General features: G+C 43.4%; 1 protein-coding gene and 1 non-coding gene across 9 annotated transcripts in view; both read left to right on the forward strand.

Annotated features, from left to right (window-relative positions):
- Nucleotides 1–7,320, forward strand: part of LOC135101211 (uncharacterized) — a 158,859-nt gene extending 151,539 nt beyond the window's left edge. For 5 of the 8 annotated variants that reach the window (XR_010269150.1, XR_010269155.1, XR_010269153.1 and 2 more), the window contains one exon: nt 2,272–3,165. Coding sequence is in view for 1 of the 8 variants with exons in the window: in XM_064004824.1 (XP_063860894.1) it covers nt 5,425–5,569 (145 nt within the window). In the remaining 7 variants the exon portion in view is untranslated. Of the gene's footprint in view, nt 1–2,271; nt 3,166–5,424 lie in introns of those variants that run through there. The other 3 variants (XR_010269151.1, XR_010269156.1, XM_064004824.1) reach the window with 3 other exon arrangements.
- Nucleotides 2,479–2,549, forward strand: Trnag-ccc (transfer RNA glycine (anticodon CCC)). Its single transcript has one exon. It is a non-coding gene; the product is annotated as a tRNA-Gly (tRNA).
- Nucleotides 7,321–24,533: the final 17,213 nt, after the last annotated feature.

Here is a 24,533-nt window from a genome sequence, read left to right on the forward strand (position 1 = left end):
ACCACCACCACCATTACCACCATCACCGTCCCCCATCCTCACCACTACTACTTCCACTACCACTGCCTCCAGTCTTCAATACAGTTGATGTGATCCTCACCATATATATGTATACTGTATATGTATGTATACTGTACATGTATTCATGTATATATTATTTTTGTACATGTATATACGCATGCATACATGTGTGTGTGTGTGTGAATATATTGAGCGTATAAACGAGCAGGAGATTTTCTCATGTACGTGTTTCGTTAAATGTGATGACTAAGTTTTCATTTATTAACTTCTTAAAAATGCGAAATCGCGATCTAGCGAAAATGACTAGCCTTGGCGAAATCATAAATAAATTACGAAAGAGGAAAGGACACTCATAACATATAACATAATAACATATAAAATAACGGTTGTGGTTGTTTGTGATCTTAGAGAGAGAGAGAGAGAGAGAGAGAGAGAGAGAGAGAGAGAGAGATATATATATATATATATATATATATATATATATATATATATATATATATATATATATATATATATATATATATATATATATATATATATATATATATATATATATATATATATATATATATATATATATATATATTGTGTGTGTGTGCGCGAAATTTCTGTCTCCCTCATGCAAAATTTCTCTCTCTCTCTCTCTCTCTCTCTCTCTCTCTCTCTCTCTCTCTCTCTCTCTCTCTCTCTCTCTCTCTCTCTCTCTCTCTCTCTCTAAGATCACAAACAACCACAACCGTTATTCCATCAATATATAAACCCTTCCCTTTTTTTTTGACGCAATTAACTAATCATTCACATAATCAGGCAATGTATAGACATTCCCTAGCAATGTATAGACATTCCCTAATGTACTTGAATGTTCCTAAAACAGACAGATTTGATATCGATGACGAGTCTAGAGGGAGCAAGGTGTCGCAGGGAGAGAGGGAGAGAAAGAAGAAAGGGAGAGAGGGAAGAAGGAAGTAAAAAAAAGAGCAAAGGGATGCGTGGAGGGCGTGGTGATTACTGGTTCAAAGAAAGGCAAGATGGTGAGGACAGTGCTTAGTGGAAGAGGAATGCAGGAACAAAAATGTGAGAAGGGAATGGGAGAGGGAAGCAGGAACATTTATTTGTTAGCGAGAGGAAGGGAGGGAGAGGAGTGAGAGGAAAACCCGCGTGAGAAAAGAAATTAAACAAATAAAAGAAAAAAAAAACAGTGCGAGGGTAAGGGAGAGGGAAATAAAAACGAGTGAACATGAATGAAATGAAATAAAAGTATAAGAGTAGGAAATAAAAACACGATGCAGGGAAATGAAGAAGAAAGAATAAGGGAAAGGTTTCGAAAGGTTTTGTTCGACACTGAGTGGCGGTGACTGTGTCTTGGTGTTCACAGATTCACAGATATTCAATGTTCAGTATTATTAATATGTAGCTCTCTCTCTCTCTCTCTCTCTCTCTCTCTCTCTCTCTCTCTCTCTCTCTCTCTCTCTCTCTCTCTCTCTCTCTCTCTCTCTCTCTTTACATTCGTCCATCCATCTATCTCCGTCTATCGATCTACCTGTCTACTTGTGCTGGAGAGAGAGAGAGAGAGAGAGAGAGAGAGAGAGAGAGAGAGAGAGAGAGAGAGAGAGTTTCTCATTTCTCGGACATTCATGTTCACGCTTCACATTTCCTCGTTCTCTTTCTTGTAATTAATACAAGCATGGTTCTGGATTACTTTGATTATATTTTTGCGGCAAAAAGAAAAGTAATAGTACAAGTTCATCATTGAATCACTTGTTAAATATATCTAACTGAATGCAAAAGGCACGGTGTGAATGTTGCCAGACAGACAGACAGGCAGGCAAACACACACACACACACACACACACACATGGATTTCTTACAACTTCCATCTTTCACTGTCACATCCATCATTAAAACCGTGCAATCGATCAATCTTACATATTTACATTATCTGCTACTGCTATCGCTGCTGCTGCTACTACTGCTACTACTACTACTACTACTACTAGTACTACTACTGGCATTAGTGTAGTTATTTTTGTTCTCATAATTAACCTTTCCCCCTTCTTTATCTAATAATTTTATTATTCCCTTCGAGGACTGGCGACCAGTCATCTGTTCTCTCCTTTCAACCTCACAAAGGCGGACAAGAGTCATTGATCACCCTTCTACCCTCACCTTTTCTCCTCGCCCTCCCCCTTCCTCTCTCTTCACCTGCCCTTCATTAAGCCTCCTCCTTCACACCTGCCGCCTCCCTCACAGGTCTCGCCTCGACGGAGTGACAGAGCAAGGAAGGGAGAGGGAAGGCAGAAGTGGACGTGGGTCGGAAGGGAAGATCGCGTGTGTTAAGAGTGAGGCAGGAAAGCCTTGGTGAGGGAAGGATTACTGCTAGGGTGAGACAGGAAAGCTGAGGAAAACGGTGGCTGTGACAGGCAACAGTTTCACTTATGCTCGTACAAGACATGCAGCGCGCCGCTGGTGTAGTGGTATCATGCAAGATTCCCATTCTTGCGACCCGGGTTCGATTCCTGGGCGGCGCACCTCATTCAGTTACATTTTTAGGTTGCTGTTGTGACAAGACAAGAGTTGCGCCTAGCTGTACCTGTCACGCCTCGTGCACGAAGAATTCCTGGAGGCCTCGCTGCTCAGCACCACCTTAGGACGCTCCAGGTAAGGCTGACGGGGATGGGCGTGCCCTCCTCAGGAAAAAGAACACAGCCACCGGCATATCTCTGCTGCAGGAGGCGTTTGGAAGTGCGAGACTCTCTCTCTCTCTCTCTCTCTCTCTCTCTCTCTCTCTCTCTCTCTCTCTCTCTCTCTCTCTCTCTCTCTCTAGCCATCATCACAGGCTTGAGAATAAAAATTTCATTCGTGTAAACTTCAAATAAAGATGCTGACGCCTTTCAAACATCTAGACTTACACGCGTGAATGATGGGAAACAAGCCAACAAGGATGAGAGAGTGTGGCGAAACAATTCAGATGGAGCAGTTATGCGCTGACATTGTGGTGATCGGCGATGGTCAGCGAGGAAAGTTTGGGGCAAGGGGAGGAGACGCGGGAAGCCGGACGCCCCGACACCAAGATAAAGGAAGGAAGAGAAACTACCTCACGATTACTGTGCCAATCTGACTTCCAATTATGACAATGTTTCATGACACCAGACCAGATTAGACTAAATTACAATTCCTAGTCAGCAAGTAAATTTAAAAGGTGGTCTTCATGGCTCCCTAACTATGTAATCAATTATTCAAGCTATTAATTATTTGAATAAGTAATTTATGAGGGAGAGAATGAAGGAAGAGGCCGCGAGAGGAAAGGGAGAAAGAGAGGGGATAAAAGCAAGAACACGGAAGGAAAAAATTTTGATGGCATTAGTGGAGGGAAGGACAGAATAGAAAAAATATGTGGAAAATAGAGAAAATGAGACATAAGGAGACAGAGAGGCAGATGACAAGATTTAGTGGAGGACGCATAACGAAATGGGGGAAAAAATAATAGAGACATTGATAAGAAAAAATGTACTGATGACCACAAGTGAAATAATAGATTATAATAGGTGAAGCTAATAGACTGACGAAAGGAGGAAAGCTCGTTAAGAAAGATTTAAGTTATAAGGACGGATGAAAAGTGATAATTATGAGAAAGGAAGGGGAAACCGTCAGTAATACAAAGAAGAAAAGAAATAAGGATGAGCATAAAAGAAAAAGGGAAAAAAATATGATATAAGAGACCCTTTAAAAAGCAAGAGAACAAGGATTCATAAAAAAAAAATAAAAAGATTAAATGGAAAGAAATAAAAGAAATACAAAGAGCGTCATCTCGAAGGGAGGGGAAGGGAAGGAACAAAGCCAGAGTAAAAACGGTTCGCTAATGACAACCAGACGGATTATTGCATCAAGATACCAAACAAACACACAACACAATACTGTGATACAAAGACAACAAACAATGAGCAAACAGGAAGGAACGAAGCGAGCAACAATCACCGAACATTATCACGCTGCCAAACACACCAACAATTACGAGGGAGGTAAAAAGGTTTCCAGGTAGGGTGTTTCAAGCCCCTCCCCTTTATTTGTGCTTGTCACCTTTTAGATATGCAGAAGGAACTTTAGATATACACAAGAAACGAGAGAAAGGTACTATAGATCCCCATGTCTCAAAGGACTCCTGCATCCACTACTACTATTACTAATACTATTAATAATAATAATAATAATAATAATAATAATAATAATAATAATAATAATAATAATAATAATAATATTACTATTACTACTTTTATTACTAATACTGCTTGTACAACAACAACAACTACAACAACTACTACTACTACTACTACTACTACAAAAACAACTACTACTACTACTACTACTACTACTACTACTACTACTACTACTACTACTACTACTACTACTACTAATAATAATAATAATAATAAAACAACAACTACTACTACTACTATTACTACTGCTACTACTACCATCGTTGCTACTGACTCTTTTCAACCTCTCACATCGCCGCAGTGTTACATCTCTTGCTATCTTCTACCACCATTTTCAATCTACTCGTATATGTTCTTCTAATCTTGCTAACTGCATGCCTCCCCTCCTCCCACGCCCTCGCTGCACAAGACTTTCTGCTTTCTCTCACCCCTATTCTGTTCACCTCTCTAATGAAAGAATTAACCACTATTCTCAATCATTCATTCCTTTTTCTTGTAGACTCTGAAACTCCCTGCCTGCTTCTGTATTTCCTCCTTCCTGTGACTTGAACTCTTTTAAGAGGGAGGTTTCAAGACACTAATCTTCAAATATTTGACGACCGTTTCTGACTTCTTGTAGACTGGCACCTCAGTGGGCCCTTTTTCTTTCTTTTAATTTTGTTGCCCTTGGCCGGTGCCCCTCCTAACTAAAACAAACTGCTACTACTACTACTACTATTACGACTACCACTACTACTGCTGCTGCTATTACTACTACTACTACTACTACTACTACTATTATTGCTGCTGCTACTATTATTATTACTACTACCACCAACTCAAAATGTTACAAAAATATCCAACAAAAGTATTTCAATATCAAGTAAATGACTGGAAACAAGAATACAACGAAATGAAGAATGCAAATACATCTGAATTAAATACATTTCATTAATTATTTAAGCTGAATTCCGAAACTCGCTAATTAGCATATATATCCAGTATAATTAAAGAACACATCCAAGAGGCATAATAACTAATATTTACAAGTGTGCGGAAATTAAAACGAATACATCCTTGCAAGTAGCAGGATAAAAATGCAAAAGATATAAAAAGAAAATTTCTCTTCATGAAACACTTTAAAATTTCTTTTTATACATACCTTTCTCCTGCACATGTCTCCTCGTCAGTGTTGTGTCCCCCTCCTCAGTGCTCAGCCGAAGGCCACCACCAGGCAGCTCTCCTCTCCTGCTGAGGCGTCCACGTCAGCAGAGGAACACACGCATCTCGCTGCAGCTGCTGGTGCGAGTGTGCCGCTCCCGGTGAACACTTCCTGCACGGTGCTGGTTTGCTGACAAGCGCGGCACACTTATCTCAAATCCGGAGGAGAAGGAGGAAAAAAGAAAAGTACAGGAACAAAAACAAGAACAAGAAGAAAAGAACAAGAACAAGAACAAGAATAAAAAGAACAAGAAGAAGAAGAAATCGAAGCATACTAAAAAGGGGATGAAAAATAAATACAGGAGGAAAATAATAATCCGCGCTGGACAGAAAGAGGCAATATGCAGCAATCACTCTGGGCGACTCGGTGTGAAGGAATGAAGGTTGTGTGCCCGCTGCTAAACTTTGTACCAATACACTGAAAAAAAAAATGATAATAATAAACATTTCACTATTAAACAAACAAGAGAATCAGCACTGGTGGTGACTGTGTGTGTGTGTGTGTGTGTGTGTGTGTGTGTGTGAATGAGTGTGCAAGAGGGGTAGATTTGCTTGGCTAAACAAAATACACACAAAAAACAATTTAAAACACATCCAGGTGGAAATATGAAGGTATATTTCATACAGTGACTGCCACGTGTAAGCCTGGTCGCTTCTTGCAGCTTCCCTCACTTTTTATGTTCTTATGTCTCTCTCTCTCTCTCTCTCTCTCTCTCTCTCTCTCTCTCTCTCTCTCTCTCTCTCTCTCTCTCTCTCTCTCTCTCTCTCTCTCTCTCTCTCTCTCTCTCTCTCTCTCTCACACCAAAAGGCAAGCGGCTTCTTAGGAATACACCGTTGAAGAATTAGTGTCTAATAAAAAGTTAATATACAGTTCTGATTAAAAAATATGACTGATCATGGATGAAGCAATGCAAAGTTAATAAACATACCTGATAAAATAATCTGAATGATTTAAGAAGAAAAAAATGGCAAGCGTGTCTGATATAGGACAATAAATATAGTAATCTATGTCCTGTGCGCTCAGAATGTTTGATTGGTTTTATGAGGCTCAGAATCCTCAGCAGCACTACAAATAACCCCTCAGTCTGTCATAATAGAGAGGCGGAAGTGACCCTGAGGCCCCAGTTAACAGAGACCGCCACGGCATGCAGTGAATGAAGTGTCTCCCAGCAACCTGTGGCCGAAGAATCCTGCAAGAGTAGAATCCCTTGCCAGATTAAAGCTTTGCCTGTCTTGCGAATGCCATTGCTTTCCTCCAGCTTGTGACTTTCGCTATGAGTGTAATTTGGTTTCATGTGAACACAACTCGGCCTTCCTCTCGGGCACCCCGGCAGTACTGGCCACGGGGGAGAGGGTGTCCTTAGTGACGGCACACTTCACCGTGTACTCCAGTATAAACACAGAAAATTGCGTTGATTAATGAACGTGGAGTTGAAGAATTACAACACACGATTGCAAAGGAGAGACAATAGCTGCAGCCTAATGGGTCCTTCACTGTTGAGAACATTAGTCTATACTAGTAGTACAAGACACCTGACAACACAGTGGAAGGCTTCTCTCTACCTATTCCGATACCTTAAAAAGAACAGAAAAAAATTAGGAATGCTGCTGCCGCTGATGATGATTATACCGCAAGATCCATCAGTTTACATCTTTCCTATTCTATATTAAGTTTTCTATCCGTTTGAACTCGTGATGTTTGTCAGCCCGCCAGTGCCTCGCGGCTCGTGTGCTGCGTGGCGGTGTTGAGTGCGGCGGCGTGTGGCTCAGGCTTTCAGGCAAGACAAAAGCAGTGTCGTGGTAATACAAATCCCTAGATAAATAAGGGGAGGAAAGCAAACAAGACACCAGAGATCAAGAGGAATGAGCATAAAAAAGTTTAATCTCTCTCACAGCCATTAAGTGGCAGTAATGTATTCGTCAAGTTTTGTGTCTTAATGAGAGGAGCGGAGGAGAGGCGACGCTGCTGTGAGTGAGTGAGGGAGTGAGGGAGGGAGGGAGTGAGGGAGGGAGGGGCGGTGAGGGAATGGAGGTGAGGTTGGGTGGAAAAGAGGCGGTGTTCAGGAGCAGAGGAGAAAGAGAGAAGGAAAGAGGGAAAGAGAACTATAGATGACAGGATAAGAGGAAAATTAAACGGATTTTTGAAAGGAGGAGCAGGAACCAATCATGAAAACACACACACACACACACACACACACACACACACACACACACACACACACACACACTATTCTTATCTCAGCGGAGTGGAGAATAGAGGCGCCAAACTTTCAGAAGAAAAGACAATTGAACTTTAGTCATTGATGGCCAAACTTTTTTCTCATAAATGAATGATAACGAGAGAGAGAGAGAGAGAGAGAGAGAGAGAGAGAGAGAGAGAGAGAGAGAGAGAGAGAGAGAGAGAGAGATATGCAAGGTTGGTTTCATTAATCAACATTAAGCAATAGGTAACCTTCCAGTGTGGAATAATGATCTTCGTTCGCCCACAAAACAAACACGTCTTACGAAGCCAAGCAAGAAAAAAATAATGCACGAGGAGTGTGGCATCAAGAATGGCACAAAAAGAACACAAAGGAAAAGTTTATATTACTAAGAGCGCTCGGTCCCGGTCTGTCTCACTTTTATACAGATGTGAGGCAAACTGTTGGGACAAAGCTAACGTCATTCTAAGCGAAATGGCTGCAGATATGCCCCCAGGTTAATAATAATATTTACCATAATCGTCCACAAACCTTTATACATGACTTATTCTACTACGCCTCCCATGCTCTCAATAAGAGTGCAGGCAGACAAGGTGGCAGGTACTTACTGAACATAGGGTGTGTGCCTTGCTGGAGTGTCTGGACCACCTGAAGAGAGGAAAAATACTGTTTACTTTACCTGGTTAATCGTTTCGTATTTTTTTTAATTCTGGACAAGAACTACATCATATTTTATTTTATTTTATTTACTTATTTATTCATTTTTAGCCTAACATGGTCTTCAAGTGCACTTGACTTGTAGTCGATAAAGCAGTGTAATGTAACCTCTTGTACCGCAGATTTCAAGCAAACCTGGATGTTGTGACAACAAGAAGAAATAACAAGGACAACTCGGAAGTTTTGCGCACCAGAATATCGATGATAATCAGCTGTGTTTTGGTAGGAATGGTGTTAAGGTGAGAAAAATGTCCAGGGGCATAAACTAAAGTGTACAAAATACTGGAGGGATTGTCGGAATGCCTGTTTGGCTGAGAGCTGCACGTGTTTCTGGTCTCTTGCCCCCCGGGAAGTGCGAGGCGCAATCTGTTCCTGAATACTGCATTCCTGTATCAGGAGACATGCATGGAAAACTTCGCATTTTCTGTGTTGCAAACTTTTATGTTAGAAGGCAATATCACAGGAACATACAATGTGAAAACTATTGAAAGAGTCTGGCGAACACCTACTGACTGAAGAATAGGGAAGGGGAGACAAAGTGAGATGGAAAGACGGAAATTAAATGGAGGTGCGAGGAATGGGAGCAACACAAGATGCAATGGACAGGAATGACTGGGGAGGACTCGTGCGTGGCACCAACCCTTGACACCAAGGTCACGGTGAGAGGATACTGTACACACACGCAAGACGGACACAGGCAAGGCGTGGACCTGTGCTCTGGTGAAAGGAGGCTCACCACGCGACACAAATCCCACGGCATCCCGCTGCCCGCCACGCTTATCTGGACGCGAGGGTTGTGCACCAATCCTTGCTCTCCGATAAGAAGTGAAAGAGTGATGTGTTTTTCTCCCAAGCCTTTCAGTCCACGCCAGCTGCAGCGGGGAGAGGGAAGGACACGCCCTGGCCGGCACTGCACTCCCTCACTAAGAAAAAGGATGATTTCTCATGCACCCCAAGCCACCACACACAGCGCCACCATCACACCTTCACCCGCACTGCTGCCTTAAAGGAAGAACACTCCCCACGATACATTATACTGCTTCACAAGGAAAAAGACTGCCTCATGAAGCACAACTGCACCCACACATTCACACACAAAACCTCATCAGTGCACGCACTCAGACATAACACATTCACACACACACACACACACACACACACACACACACACACACACACACACACACACACACACACACACACACACACACACACACACACACACACACACACACACACACACACACACACACACACACACACACAGCCTTCTCCTGCCTGGCCTTACACTTAAAAGTACACATCAATTCACTGAGGAAATAATTGCAGTCATTAATCACGGCCACCAGTGCACTGCTTAATGAAGTCACTCCCTCACCGCCTCGTCTTTCTCCCGCAGCTTCCCAGCGAGTGTCCAGCGACGCACCACGGCATTCCCATACACTCGCCGCGCCCTTCAGTAGCAAAACACCAGCAGGATTCGCTATTTCACCGTGAAGTTATCATTATTAGTCGTAGCGTGGCTCTCTCACACACACACACACACACACACACACACACACACACACACACACACACACACACAGTCTTCTCTGCTGCGGAAAATCCTCCCTCCTCATAGCTGCACTAAGCATAAACAAAACCTTCGTGGCTTAGACAACAACAAAACTCTTTTCTCTTTCCGCCAAGCGTGGCAGCTTGAACACCGGACTGTTAACCGAAGAGAGAGAGAGAGAGAGAGAGAGAGAGAGAGAGAGAGAGAGAGAGAGAGAGAGAGAGAGAGAGAGAGAGAGAGAGAGACTTGCAGAAGTAAACTTAGTGTCACTGCCAGGATGCTAATGGTTTAATTTATACACTCTCACTCTTCCCTTTCTCTATCTTCCCTTCCTTCCTCAAGTCTTCCTCCCCACACTCTACAACGTCCTCTTCCTTCCTTCCATCTCTCCTGACTTAGCTCTCATCACCTCCCATACCTTCACTCCCTCCTTCCTTCCTTCCATCCTTGCTTGCTCCTGACACAGTTCTCTCTCTCTCTCTCTCTCTCTCTCTCTCTCTCTCTCTCTCTCTCTCTCTCTCTCTCTCTCTCTCTCTCTCTCTCGTATAAAACCTTCCAGTCCATTAGTCCTGCCTCCACCAACCATCACCGTCACCTCTCCCTTCTCCCCTTTCCTGTACCGCTCTCTTCTGCCATCCCCATCCCCACCTCCCTCCCCTCTCTCTCTCTCTCTCTCTCTCTCTCTCTCTCTCTCTCTCTCTCTCTCTCTCTCTCTCTCTCTCTCCACACGCCCTCCTCTTCCTTCTCTCCCGCCCTACCTCAGCAACAACACACTACGGGGTCTCCTTCACTCCGACACAAGCACATCGCCGCCGTAAATTTTCTTCGTTATAAACCACAACTCGGTCGTCCGGCGCGGTTCACTGGAGGTTCCTTCCCGCCCCTGCACGTCTGTATCTCCATCTTATTTATCCCTACAAGAAACACTCATTTCTAATCCCCTGCCGCCCTGCTCTTCATCCTTTAAACCTTCCCAGCTTCATGAATGCAGTACGCTTCATATATATGGGGTGCGCAACTCATACCGGTGTCTTGAACGGGGTGGAATAAAAACTATTTCATCTCATCAACTCTTCTCCTGTAGCTATGGTCAGCACTCAGGACCTTCATCTGAGAGAAGTTTCACCCGCCAGGCAGACGCTACAAGGCCGCGTCGCTGAGACCTCAAGACCTTTATCGATAATGTGAACTCTTTTATCTGTCGAGTGAAATCCATCAGTCAGTGTCCCCCCTCTTCAGTCCTGCTCCGTCCCGTCAACGCACCGTCACCGCCCCGCCCCGTCACCGTCTCCTCCAGGGAAATAAAAAAATCACCAGGCCAGCGTCCTCAGAGAGAGAGAGAGAGAGAGAGAGAGAGAGAGAGAGAATGACACAGACGCGTAGGAGGGAAAGAAGTAAAATGGAGAAACATAAAGGAGACAAGGAATCACTTATCACACTCACACTCTCTCTCTCTCTCTCTCTCTCTCTCTCTCTCTCTCTCTCTCTCTCTCTCTCTCTCTCTCTCTCTCTCTCTCTCTCTCTCTAACCTTCACATTTTCTTTCCTATGATTTATAAATATTAGTTGGCTTTCCTATCTCACCACGTGTATATCAGTAGATTTTTTCTTTATTATATCATCAAAAACAACATGATATTACTCGCACTGGCGATAACTTTCTTACAAACCACTCAAAAGTGCATCCAGGCGTCCCCTGAGTGTTGTTGCCTTGTGGTGGTCGAGCATCATCATTACAGACATGGAAACCAAACATTTTACCAGGAAGCGGCTGATACTGAGACGTGAGGGAGCAGACAAACTAACAAGAAGAAATATCAAGAAATAGAGGAAGAATCCACGCGTATCAATAATCAGGTCAGGAGAAAAACACGTAAGACTGAAATACAAAGGACAAAATATTGCACAGGACGAGAAGAAGAGAGATAATTTGATTATCATACCAGGGAGGTTTAAATCTTGGTCCAGAAAATAAACCAGCATTAGGATGACAGTGACTTACACACCAACTGCAAGAAATTCTGAAGATTTTTCGTCAAACAACAACACAAGATAAATACAAAAACACATTCTTATCGTAAATGGCTAAAAGAGTCTAATTTCACTTTCAGCACACACACACACACACACACACACACACACACACACAATGTGGATCCTGTGGAGAGTAGTTGCGGGCACTCAGTAATCTGACGCCCGTGGCCACGCTGATGGGCCTCCACTAATATGTCCCGCGTGCCCGAGTCATCGCCAGCTGGTCAATGATGCTGCTGTTCGTGGCGCTGAGGTAGCTGTGGGGCAACTTGGGTTGGCCTGGTATTTTCCGGAGAAACTTATCCAGTTGGATCTAAAAGTTTTCCAGACTAGCTTCATTTGAGTCTAGCAGATGTCTGGGCAGAGCGTTGAAGAGACGTGCGCTTCTTGTTACAAAGGCTACTCTGTGGTGTGCCCTCTCTGTGTGACATAGTCGGCCCAGTCGTTGATGGATGTAGAAACTTATGTTAAGGTTGTTTACGGTGTTACCAATTAAGATTTTGTAGATGTAATAAAATGGCATATCTGTCTTTTCTCTTTTCCAGTGAAAAAGGTTGAGCGTTTCTAATCTGTCCCAGTAATTCAGGTGTCGAACTTTAGAGATTTTGCTGGTAAATGGCCGCTTGTACTGCCTCAAGTGTCTGCTTCTCTCCGACTCTCCACGGATTCTACAGATGACAACAATATTCTAATAGTGAACTTGTATAGCGTCAACATAGGAAGTACTTCACGTGTCCGAAAGGTGCATGGAATCCATCAGACCTGATTTCGTGCTCTCTTGGTTACATTACATTATTTATGTGTGTTGTGAAGCTGCCATCACACCTGAGGATGACACCGAGGTCTCTTACATACTCTCTAGTGGTAATGTGAGACTCGTCGTGCGCTGTGTCAGTGTAGGCATTGGAGGTGCAACGGTTTGTGTTGTAATTCATACGTTCAAATTTATTATTACTGAAAGACATTTTCTTCTGCCCACCAGTAAAGTGCAACGATTTCAGACTGTAATTGGTCGACGTCATCCCTCGAAGCCACTGCCATTGACACACTAGTATCATCAGCAAATGAGGCGACGGACGAGTGTTGTACATATTGATTAATGTCAGAGGTATGGATGAGAAAGAATAGGGGGCCCGAGGACTGACCCTTGAGCTACTCCGCTGGTCACTGCTGATGACTGGAACAGTGCACCTTCGACTGTTACTAGTTATTCTCGGCCAGTCAAGAATGAGTGCAGCAATATTCCTAATTTTCCCGATATTCTGAGACTTTGCGCTTTGTGTAATAGTATGCCGTTGTCTACTTTGTCAAGCACTTTCGCAAAATATAGGCAAACTACGTCAACGTTCTCGTATGTTTCCAGCGCTCTTATAATTTTGTCATAGTGGGCGAGCAGCTGTGGAAGGCATGAGTATCCTGATCGGAAACACTGTTGGTCTTGGTTCATTTTATGATTGTCCTCGAGATGGGTGATTATTTCTTTCATTATTATATTCCCTAATGTTTTAATAATATGAGAAGTTAAGACGACAAGTCTGTAGTTCTTTGCATCTGCCAGTGATTCTCCTTTGTAAGTGGGTGTAATTCTGGCAATTTTCAACTGCTGCGGTATGATACCAGTGTCGAGTGAGGTCCTAAACAGGATGTAAAGCGTGGGGTTTAGTTCTGATGCCCAGTTCTAGATAACCTCTGGGAACTGGTCCGGACCAGCTGCTGCGTTACTAGCGATTCTTTTAATTGCTTCCTCTACATCATAAGGTGTAAACTCTATATCATTCATGCCCGACACAGTGGCTCGGAAGAAATCTATCGGGAAATAAATTATTTTATCTTGGAGGGGTTTACTGAAGACTCCTTCATGCTGGGTGTTCAATTCCTGGCGATTCCCTGGGGTTCGTTTATGGTTCATCCGCTCGAGTCTTTCAGGGGACCTACACAAACTCTCACTTTTGATTTCGAGTTTGTGTATTTGTAGAGGTATTTAGGATTACTTTTAATACAAGCTATGGCCTGTGTTTCCTTTCCATCATTCTCTGCTTCCACTGATAACTTCAGTTTTTCATCCAGGGTTTTATTTTTTCCTCTAGCCGATGCTTACTTGGTGCGTTGTTGGTATGCCTCGCTTTCCTTCGAAGTTTCGTGCGTTTTCGCATGAATATTTTGCGATTCCTGGGTATATTTTTTTTGGATGTTGGTCTTCTTAGCGGTACTTGTTTCTCGGAGACTCACGTCATTTTCTTAGAAATATGTTGCACTAGGTTTCCGAATCACAATCGCTCATATCTTGCTGCTGGTTTACTTGCTTTAGGTCCTGTTTGAGACGTTCCCAGGAGGCTGATGTCTCTTTCATGCGTGTCACGAAGTATATTCGTTGTTATTGTTATAATGTTATGATCCGACAGGTTCGTTGTGTCCACTACGTAACTTTGAAAGAGTTCATCATTGTAAGCCATCACAATATCGAGTATATTTTCCACCCTTGTGGGAATGTTGATGATTCGATTCAAATAGAGGTCCTGAGCAAAACGTATGAGTGCCTCGGCTTGAACGCATGTCGTCCGCCCCGCCAAAGACACTCTGAATTCCAGTTTATTAGCTGGAAATTCAGATCAGCGAGCACAAAAGTGGGCATGGGTGACGGTAACTCATCCAACATTGTTTTCAGCTTTGTTAATGGTTCAACAAATTTGCTCGCTGTACATGCTTGGGGTCTGTAAATATTGAAGTAGATCATGTCAATGGGACGCAGGAGGAGAATGCTCTCTTCTGTGTATGAATTACATTAACAGAAAAGCATTTCAGCTACCAGATGGTTTTGTACATATGTGATGACTCCACCTTTTTTTCCTATCAGCTCTAAATTGTGTGAATGTTTCCATGAAAATTTCGGCTTCTTTTACGTTTTCCATAAGATGTGACTATCAGGGAAAGTATTAGGGCATTTTCTATCAGTGCTATTCCTCAAAGTAACTTTACTTTCCCTTTGAAGAGGTATGATGCGAGGCCCGCAATATTTATTGACTGATTATCTTGTATGAGGCATTGCTGGGTGCACCGTTTGTTGCTGGGACCACTGGGGTGGGTGAATGCCCCACTACCACGGCACTGTCAATGTCATGTGCACTACGTATGTTGTTGTGTTTGTTGCATTTGCTGCATCTGTTTCACTAAAAAATTAACCACAGTTTCGGTGAGCTGACTCTAGTCTCGAGGAGGGTAAAGGTTTGGCGACTCACTTCGTGACTGAGGATTCTAAGCACCTGGGCTTGAGTTGCCAGACGTGAGTTATTCGGAGGATGATTGTTGATCAGTCCTGTACTTCTGTGCTAGGTAGCAGCGGGTGCCTTTTATACATTGTAAACTGAGGCACTCGCGCTTTCAGAGCCATTACATATAGGTACCTTCTCACAGGGTCGCGGTCATGTGTTTTATACTTCCTGCACAGGTTCGGTGTGCACACTGGCAATCATGATCCTTTCGAGCAAATTTGCACCTGCTATGTTTATAGAAATAACAGATTTTCTTTTTCATCTGGTGACTTTCACCAATTCTTTGGCCTTGCATATGATCCTTTGAATCGTGGTCCAAATCACATTCCGAACCATGTTCTAACAGTCATTCATCCTAATTTTCATCACTTTTTTTTTTCACCGAGTTATGTTCGCACACAATTCTCACAGGTGTACTGGCACTTTGTGCTGAAAAAAACAGAGATGTTGGAACAGTCCGTGTGTATGTACGAGTATTTCTTACATCTCTGACACTTCAGGGACTCTAGTATGGAACTGTCATTGAACACTTGGAAATATGTTTCCGGTGCAAGTAGGTCAACTTCTGAACTTCTCATTTTGCAGTATAGATCCTTGTACAGAGTCGTGACCCACGTGTCCGCGGAGCGCAGGGAAATGCGTCCAGTCACTGCGGCGTCGATACACACACACACACACACACACACACACACACGGATAGCATGTAAAGCAGTAAATAATGACTTGATGTGGAAGAGAGAGGAAAGGAAGAGAAGAAACGAGTAGGGGAAAGGAGGAGAGAGGAAGGGAAGGCAGGAGGAGGATTAGGAAGGGTAAAGAAACTGGAAAGAATGGACACAAGGAGGAGAAACGGTCTGGATGAGCGTCACGTTTTGTACTCAAGGGTCATTTTCATTTTCTTTCTTGTTTATTTTGCAAACGTCATTTTTTTTTTTTAAACATTATTTGGATCCACTTATTGCGGCCAATTCTTGACATTCCTCGTTGCAACATTCACTCATCTTATTCAGCTTTTTTTTTTCCATCTACTTAAAATATTTAGTTTTTTCTTTTTAATCTTACTGTTGAGTATGCTTTTTTTCAACAATCACATTTAATATTTTTTCGAAGATTTGTTACATCTTTTATATAACGCAATGATCTTGTTATCGAGTCTTTCCTGACCTTTTCAGAACAATATTTCCCCGCCTCTGTGTTTTAATCGTGTTACTTCCTAAAACTTTGTTGTTCATCAGTGTAATATTTCCTTTATTTATTTCCCATGTTTCTTTCGAGCTATATACCTATATCTTCTATAAAAGTTTAGACAATTGCATTTGTCTATTGCTGCTGTCAATACATTTTCCTATCATTTCTGACACGGAAATAACATTATCGTTGTTTCTGCGCAAAGTCTTGCTTCTTGTATTTAAAGTTAGTAAATTTATCTTCACGTTCGTTTGACTTTACACATTATCTCTCTCTCTCTCTCTCTCTCTCTCTCTCTCTCTCTCTCTCTCTCTCTCTCTCTCTCTCTCTCTCTCTCTCTCTCTCTCTCTCTCTCTCTCTCTCTCTCTCTCTCTGGGGTGCCACAGGGATCAGTTTTAGGACCTGTTCTCTTTCTTGTTTATATAAAGGACATAGATGAGGGAGTTACCGGTATAACATCGAAGTTTGCTAATGACACCAAAATAGCGAATACCATAATCTCTAACGACCAGGTAAAAAAAAAAAATGCAGAACAATCAAGACAAACTGTGAGAGTTGCACAAACCTGCCAAATGAATTTCAATAAGAGTAAAGTGCTTCACACAGGATATCCAAAAGGATATCCTGTGTGGATAGCGCCTAACTTAAAACCTTCTCTACTCCACTCTGTCGACTCCCCGTCTATTCCAGGCCACCCCTAGCAAATCTCAGCACACTGATCACCTCCTCCCTACTCACTCCACCTCATTCCACCCTATTCTCCACCTACTGATAATTCCAGACAGGTTAAAAAAAAAAATGGAAAGGATGTCAATCTTTAGTCCACACACAGGAAAAGCAACGCTTGCTATTGCAATATAATACTTGACTTACTGACATATGAAGAATGACTCTCCCGCTCTTTGTACGGGAAGCTGGTCTTTGTGTGTGTGTGTGTGTGTGTGTGTGTGTGTGTGTGTGTGTGTGTGTGTGTGTGTGTGTGTGTGTGTGTGTGTGTGTGTGTGTGTGTGTGTGTGGTGGGTTACTCTTCACTGCCCATTTGATTAGGTACAGACAGTATAATTATTTTTCTATTAGGTGTGGATTGAGAGAAGCAGCAAGAGCGACGATCCACTAGTGTTCGCAATACATTCAGCATGATCTTGTAATACTAGTGGAAGAGTTGTGCATAATATGGTACACACTGATATCTCAAGCAAGTCTGTGCTAATGAGTAATGTTCACCGTGCCATTGCAAATTCTGATCAAGGTGTAATACGTACAAGGAAATTAATCCAGATCCTGTGGTACATGGTATCTAAAAAAATAAATAAATAAAAAATCCCACAAATGATCTGCACAAGATATCATTCGTATCATGTCTGCACAGGACCTTGCGATAGAGACGGGGTGCTGGAATAGACGGAGGTGTAGCCAGCTGTGTGTGGAGGAACGTGTGTGTGTGTGTGTGTGTGTGTGTGTGTGTGTGTGTGTGTGTTATAATCCTTTTGTGATTGTTTGTATTGGATTGTACTTTTGTGAATGCTTTTATTTGTTTTTTGGTATGTTTTTTTTTTAAATGCTTCCCTATATTTGTGGTTTTGTTGTGCCTGCTTTGATTGGCGTTTTATTTATTTTTTCATTTCTACATTTCTACTCGTCTTATAACTGATGGTGCGTGCTTATTTATATTTACGTTGGCACTATTTGTAATCTCTGGATCTGCGCACGTTCTTTTCTTTTCGACTGTTGCTATGCTTCACCGAGAAAGCATATTGTCAGGCGGTCTCAGTGTAAAACTCTTTTCATAATTCAGATGGACCACAACATCTACTGTTTTCATCATGTGCATCAACAACCTCGCTGGTCAATAAATATCTCTCTCTCTATGTGTGTGTGTGTGTGTGTGTGTGTGTGTGTGTGTGTGTGTGTGTGTGTGTGTGTGTGTGTGTGTGTGGCTAATTAGGCAAGGAGAAGTAAAAGGAGGAGGAGGAGGAGGAGGAGGAGGAGGAGGAGGAGGAGGAGGAGGAGGAGGAGGAGGAGGAGCCTCATTACAGTACTTCCTCAAGCATCCTAGGGACAGAGGTGAAGAGCTGAGAGAGAGGAGAATTATTGCCAGCGGAGAACAATGAGGGGCGAGGCAATGCGATCGCAGCAGGAATTAGACGCAAGACAATGAAAGCCGAGGGAAGCCGAGGCAGCAGTGATGAAGCAAGACGACGCCAAAGGGGACAAAACGAAAGGAAACCAAGGAAAGGCGGGGAATCACGAAATAGCAGAGAAGTCACAGGAAACCGAGAGAAGAGAGAAGCAGCTTATGGTGTCAGAGGGGAGACACAGAAACCAGGGAACACAGGGAACACAGCAATACAAGACAAGACGTTGCAGAAGAAAGTCTCGGTAAATCATAATGTATGTACTTCTGCTGCAGATTGACTTTTCCTGTCGCCTTACACTCACTTGCTTTATTTCTGGCCTTCACTGTGATAGTATAAGACGAGAAAATGAAATAACAGGAGCAAAAAGTGAGTAAAACAAGTAACGTGAGATGACGGAAGGGAGGGAAAAGAGAGAGATGAGTTGATGGGAGCTAAGCTGAAGGAGGCGAGGGAATGACAAGGTCTTTGCAACACACAGGGCTACTCTTACCTTCCTCCTCTTACTTCTTCTTCTCCTCCTCCTCCTCCTCCTCCTCGTCCTCGTTCACGTCCTACTCCTCCTCCTCTTCCTTCTCCTCCTCCTCTTCCTTCTCCTCCTCCTCTTCTTCTGTGTCCATCCACCGGGGATTGGACGATGCTGGGAAAGGGGAGGAGGCGAAGTAAAGAAGGGAAAGAAGGTTAAAAGGAAAGTTTGCCCCAAGGAGAAGAGGGAAGGAAGGCAAAGGAGAAAACTAGATTGGGGAAACGTGTAAGGCAAAGCTCTGAGAGAGAGAGAGAGAGAGAGAGAGAGAGAGAGAGAGAGAGAGAGAGAGAGAGAGAGAGAGAGAGAGAGAGAGAGAGAGAGAGAGAGAGAGAGAGAGAGAGAGAAAGGCGGGTTCTGAGGGAAATCCGATATAAGAATGAAGGAGAATGTAAAATAATGAAGGGAATTTAAGGAGAAGACCGGAGAGGAGGAGGAGGAGGAGGAGGAGGAGGAGGAGGAAGAGGAAAGGGCGCAAGGATGGAAGGATAGAAAAGAATACACAAGACTGCAAAGTAAAATGAATGAAAGGAAAGGAAGAGAAAAAAAGAAATATGCACAAAAAGGGAAAAAATATAGAGATCCCTTTTATTTCTCCCGCCTGCAAATCTTTTCCCCCCAGGACAGGTCCAGCACACCTTACAGCGGCGGCAAAAAACAGCTCACAGCGGCAGCAACAAGCGCTGTGCGGGGAACGCGAGACAGAGGCGGGCATTGCACAGAGGCTCAGAGGAGGGTGACGTGAGGCAGGCTGTGGAGGAGACGCAGAAATGTGTCTGTGTTTGATGTGTGTATATAAGTGTTTTAATCTCTCTCTCTCTCTCTCTCTCTCTCTCTCTCTCTCTCTCTCTCTCTCTCTCTCTCTCTCTCTCTCTCTCTCTCGCAATCAAGTTGCGCACACAAACCCCACTTATGTGTTCAAATAATCCTGAACATCGGAAACATTTGTGCAATTCCCAGATTTGCAAGGAACTACTAAACTATTCTAATTTAACTCTCTCTCTCTCTCTCTCTCTCTCTCTCTCTCTCTCTCTGCAGTAATCCCGCCATCATTAGCTGCACACCTCCCCATCGCGGCAACAACAACGTTTTCTCGCACAACAAGCGGCGCTGGGGAGACTTGTCCTGCCGGGAACCGCCGCGCGTCCCTCCAGACACTGCCCGGCTGACTGATGGCAGTGCTGAACCTCGCTGCACAAAGACCAGGTCACGCCGCGCCGATAATGCAACTCGTGGAGAGAAAATAGTGATGAAAAGGTGAAGGGAGGGAGGGACGGAGGGAGGGAATGAGGAAGGGACGGTCGGCGGGAGAGAAGGAATGAAAGAAAGATGGAAGAGAGGAAAGAAGGAAAAACGGAAGGAAAGAAGAAAAAAAGGAAGGAAGGAAAGAGGGATGAGCCGAGGCAAGGAAAGGAAGAAAGAGACTGATGGAAGGAAGAAATATTATGACTTGGAAGAGGAGAGCAATGTTATGAAAGGAAGTGAAGCGCAGGTCAAGACGAGGAAGTTAATGAGGAAGAGAGAGTTAAGGCAAAGGAGAAAACGGAGGAAGAGATGCAGAAGGAGGAGGAGGAAGAGGAAAAGGATTGAAGATGAGGATGAGGAGGAGGAGAAAAAAGTTTGCAGTTGTAGTTTCCACGTTATTTTGATAAAACATGATTGTCTAATGATAATCCTTTATTCCTGAAAAAAAAAAAAAAAACATGGGCGGTTTTCATTATTTTGGCGTTGCCTCGTGCTCTTAAATCCTTTGTTAATTGGTTACTGTGTGTGTGTGTGTGTGTGTGTGTGTGTGTGTGTGTGTGTGTGTGTGTGTGTGTGTATGAGGCTACCGCGGCACACTCACCCCGTCTTGCAGGAAGCTCCAGGACCTCGCCATACCACGTGCCTGTGGGAGGAATGCAGCGTTGAAGGCCAGCATGCAAGCAAGCACGCACACAAGCATACACACACACACACACACACACACACACACACACACACACACACACACACACACACACACACACACACACAGTTATTATAGCAGAACTTTAAGCTGTACACATGAAAGCTCGCAACAAACAGCTTTACTTTAGACCGCAATATTTCTCTTTACACGTAGATTTTACAATTAACCTCACTGTTGGCAGCGTTGAGCAGGCAATTTGTAGTGGAATACGAGATCTACGTTCAGTTTCCTCTTCGATTAACAACAGATTTATGCTCCTTTTATGAATCACAATGTTTGGAAAATTGGCCACCGTCCTGAAAGAGAAGAACATAAGAACATAAGAAATAAGGGAAGCTGCAAGAAGCGACCAGGCTTACACGTGGCAGTCCCTGTATGAAACACTCCTACCTATTTCCACCTATCATCCCCATCCATAAACTTGTCTAATCTTCTCTTAAAGCTCTCTAGTGTCCTAGCACTAACTACATGATTACTGAGTCCGTTCCACTCATCTACCACTCTATTCGAGAACCAATTTTTTCCTATCTCCTTCCTAAACCTAAATTTTTCAAGCTTGAACCCGTTATTTCTTGTTCTACCCTGGTTGCTGATCCTAAGAATTTTGCTTACATCTCCCTTGTTATAACCCTTATACCACTTAAAGACCTCTATCAGGTCCCCTCTTAACCTACGTCTCTCTAGAGAATGTAAATTTAACCGCTTCAGCCTCGCTTCGTAAGGAATACTCCTCATCCCCTGTATCCTTTTAGTCATTCTCCTCTGTACTGATTCTAATAGACCTATATCTTTCCTGTAATGTGGGGACCAGAACTGCACAGCGTAGTCTAGATGAGGTCTGACCAGCGCCAAGTATAACTTTAATATTACCTCCGGCCTTCTACTTTTAACACTCCTAAAAATGAATCCTAGTACCCTATTTGCCTTGTTTCTGGCTTCTATACATTGTTTCCCTAGACGGAGTTCAGAGCTAACTATAACTCCTAAATCTTTCTCGTACCCTGTACCTACCAGAGTTTGGGTGTTTAATGTGTACCTATTGTGTGGGTTTCCTCTACCTACGCTAAGCACTTTGCATTTATTGATATTAAATTGCATTTGCCATCTATCCGTCCATTCATTCATTCTATCTAAGTCTGTCTGCAAGGCGATGGCATCCGCTTCTGACCTAATTAATCTACCTATCTTTGTGTCATCCGCAAATTTACTAACATCGCTATTAATTCCACTATCCAAGTCATTGATATATATTAGAAAGATGAATGGCCTTCGATATATGCACTTTCTTTTTCCGTGAAGGTTACTCTTGTTTTTAAGTCTATTGCTCTTTGGTCTCTCTAAGCAACTACTGGAGGGAGAACAGTACCCATCTGCTGAGGACTTCGAGTTATTACAAAGAGGAGGAGGAATTGGTTTGGTTTCCTAAAGCTGGTCTGAGTCTGGACATGTGAAACCAGCTACTGTGTCATCGAATATCTCAAAAATGGAGGAGGAAAGCTAACAGTCAAGCACCGCCATTATACTGCTGTACTCTCTCTGTATTCGGTAACAACGGCAGTTTCTCACTTTCTCTAATGACGATCAACACTTTCCTCCCACGCTCCTCGGGAAACAATGACAACTGAACCAGAAAAAGTATCATAACTAAATAAATCTCACATTCCTGCACCTCTTTCAAGTTAATCTCTGTATGGAAAATGTATCAAAATTTGTTAACTGTTGCAGCTTCTCAGTTTCCTGGAAGACTGACATTCCCTTGCCCACGCTGCGTGACAAATACTGAAAGCAAACAAAACTTATGACTCATTCGATGGACGTCATTCACTCTACCTTCTCTATGGAAAAAGACATCAGTATTCAGCGCTTGTCGCAGCTTCTGACTTTACTCGCAGACCGTCATTTTCTATTTATGCTGTCTGGGAAACACTGACAGCAAGGTCCAGGTGTTGCCAGAACTGAACCAGCTTTCCCGCGCCACACCAGTCAGCCAGCTAGACAGAAGTTGACTGGAGGGGCGGCCACATGGAGGATGGTGGATGGGTCGGTGGATGGGTAGGTGGATGCACGACATAAAGCGCGTTGGTTGAAGAAGTAGCAGTGGTGTAGATAGTGAAGATGAGAGTTATGTAAAGAATGGAGAACAGTCTAGGCTGGCAGCTGGCATGTTGTGTGTGTGACGGGGGCGATGGAGAGCGAGAGAGAGAGAGAGAGAGAGAGAGAGAGAGAGAGAGAGAGAGAGAGAGAGAGAGAGAGAGAGAGACCTACTTATTTCAGATCATAAGGAAGCGCACGAATTAAGAAAATGGGGTACGCTTTCAGACACAAGAGAAGCGAGCTCATCAGACAGTCGAAAATTGTCGGATCAACTGGAAAATTGCGCATTGAGCTGATTTGCCTCCATTCCTGTAACATTCAGCTGTAGGGGAGGTGGATGATTGTTATGTTGGTTTTAATTTGTTACCTTAGCTCTGGGAGACACACACACACACACACACACACATACACTATAATGACTGAAGGAAAGTTACCCTCTCACATGTGCAAAGTTTCCTTGAGTGAAGCCTTCCGGGTTTTTGTTTCCTGGAGATATTACTTGCCTCTCCGAAAAGCTTTGACCGTGAGTGTAAGTCCTGGCCGCAGTGTGTGTGTGTGTGTGTGTGTGTGTGTGTGTGTGTGTGTGTGAATAATGAATCGTCGCATAAAACAAAACGAAAGGTGACAAACAAACGGTGATAAGCTAACTCGCACATTCCACCAAGCCTCAAACAGCTACAGACACAGACACATACAGAAGTACAGACAGGTACAGACACAGGCATCCTCTCCATCATGTTCCTGTATGTTTCATCTTGTAATTCCTCACCAGTGACCATGAAGAATGCAAACCAGCACCATTGGACACTGCCTAACACCGATTAGGCAACCAGGAATAAATGCGCCCTTATCCTGAGTGGAAGACTAAACACCGCGACGCGTAGAAATGCGCGGCGTGAAATATTGAGCAGTGGCCGTCAGTGGTGGGATGCCCGCAGCTCTTGTCGTGTAGGGAAAAAATGGTATGGTCCGCGGCGAGAAACAAACAGGATGTTGCGGGGAGAGGGAAGTCAGCTCTACTTTAAAATCCCAGCAGAGTAAATACACTGACCACGCAAGGATTAAGTGATTGTTGGGACATGACCGAAACAGCAATAACAGAATCAGCAGTGGAATCGGTCTGAAGCACCACACAACACGCGCGCCAATGTTGCTGAAAATTAAATCGATGCACGCAAGATTTCGCAGAACAGGAACGGTGGGAGACAATAAGGAAAACAAGAAGTATATAGCACTTAAATACGGAGATGAATACAAAAACAGACACGCAAGTAAATGTATAAACGAACAGATAGACAGATAGATTGATTAATTGACAGTTTCGCACCACAGCAACGAGATCAAATGGCGCAGTCACAAGTATGTTGTAGACCACGTATGATAACCACAACGGTGCCAACACTGATCAAGAAACATTACGGACACACGCCGT

Source organism: Scylla paramamosain, chromosome 6, assembly GCF_035594125.1.
Source record: "Scylla paramamosain isolate STU-SP2022 chromosome 6, ASM3559412v1, whole genome shotgun sequence".
Lineage (NCBI taxonomy): Eukaryota > Metazoa > Arthropoda > Malacostraca > Decapoda > Portunidae > Scylla > Scylla paramamosain.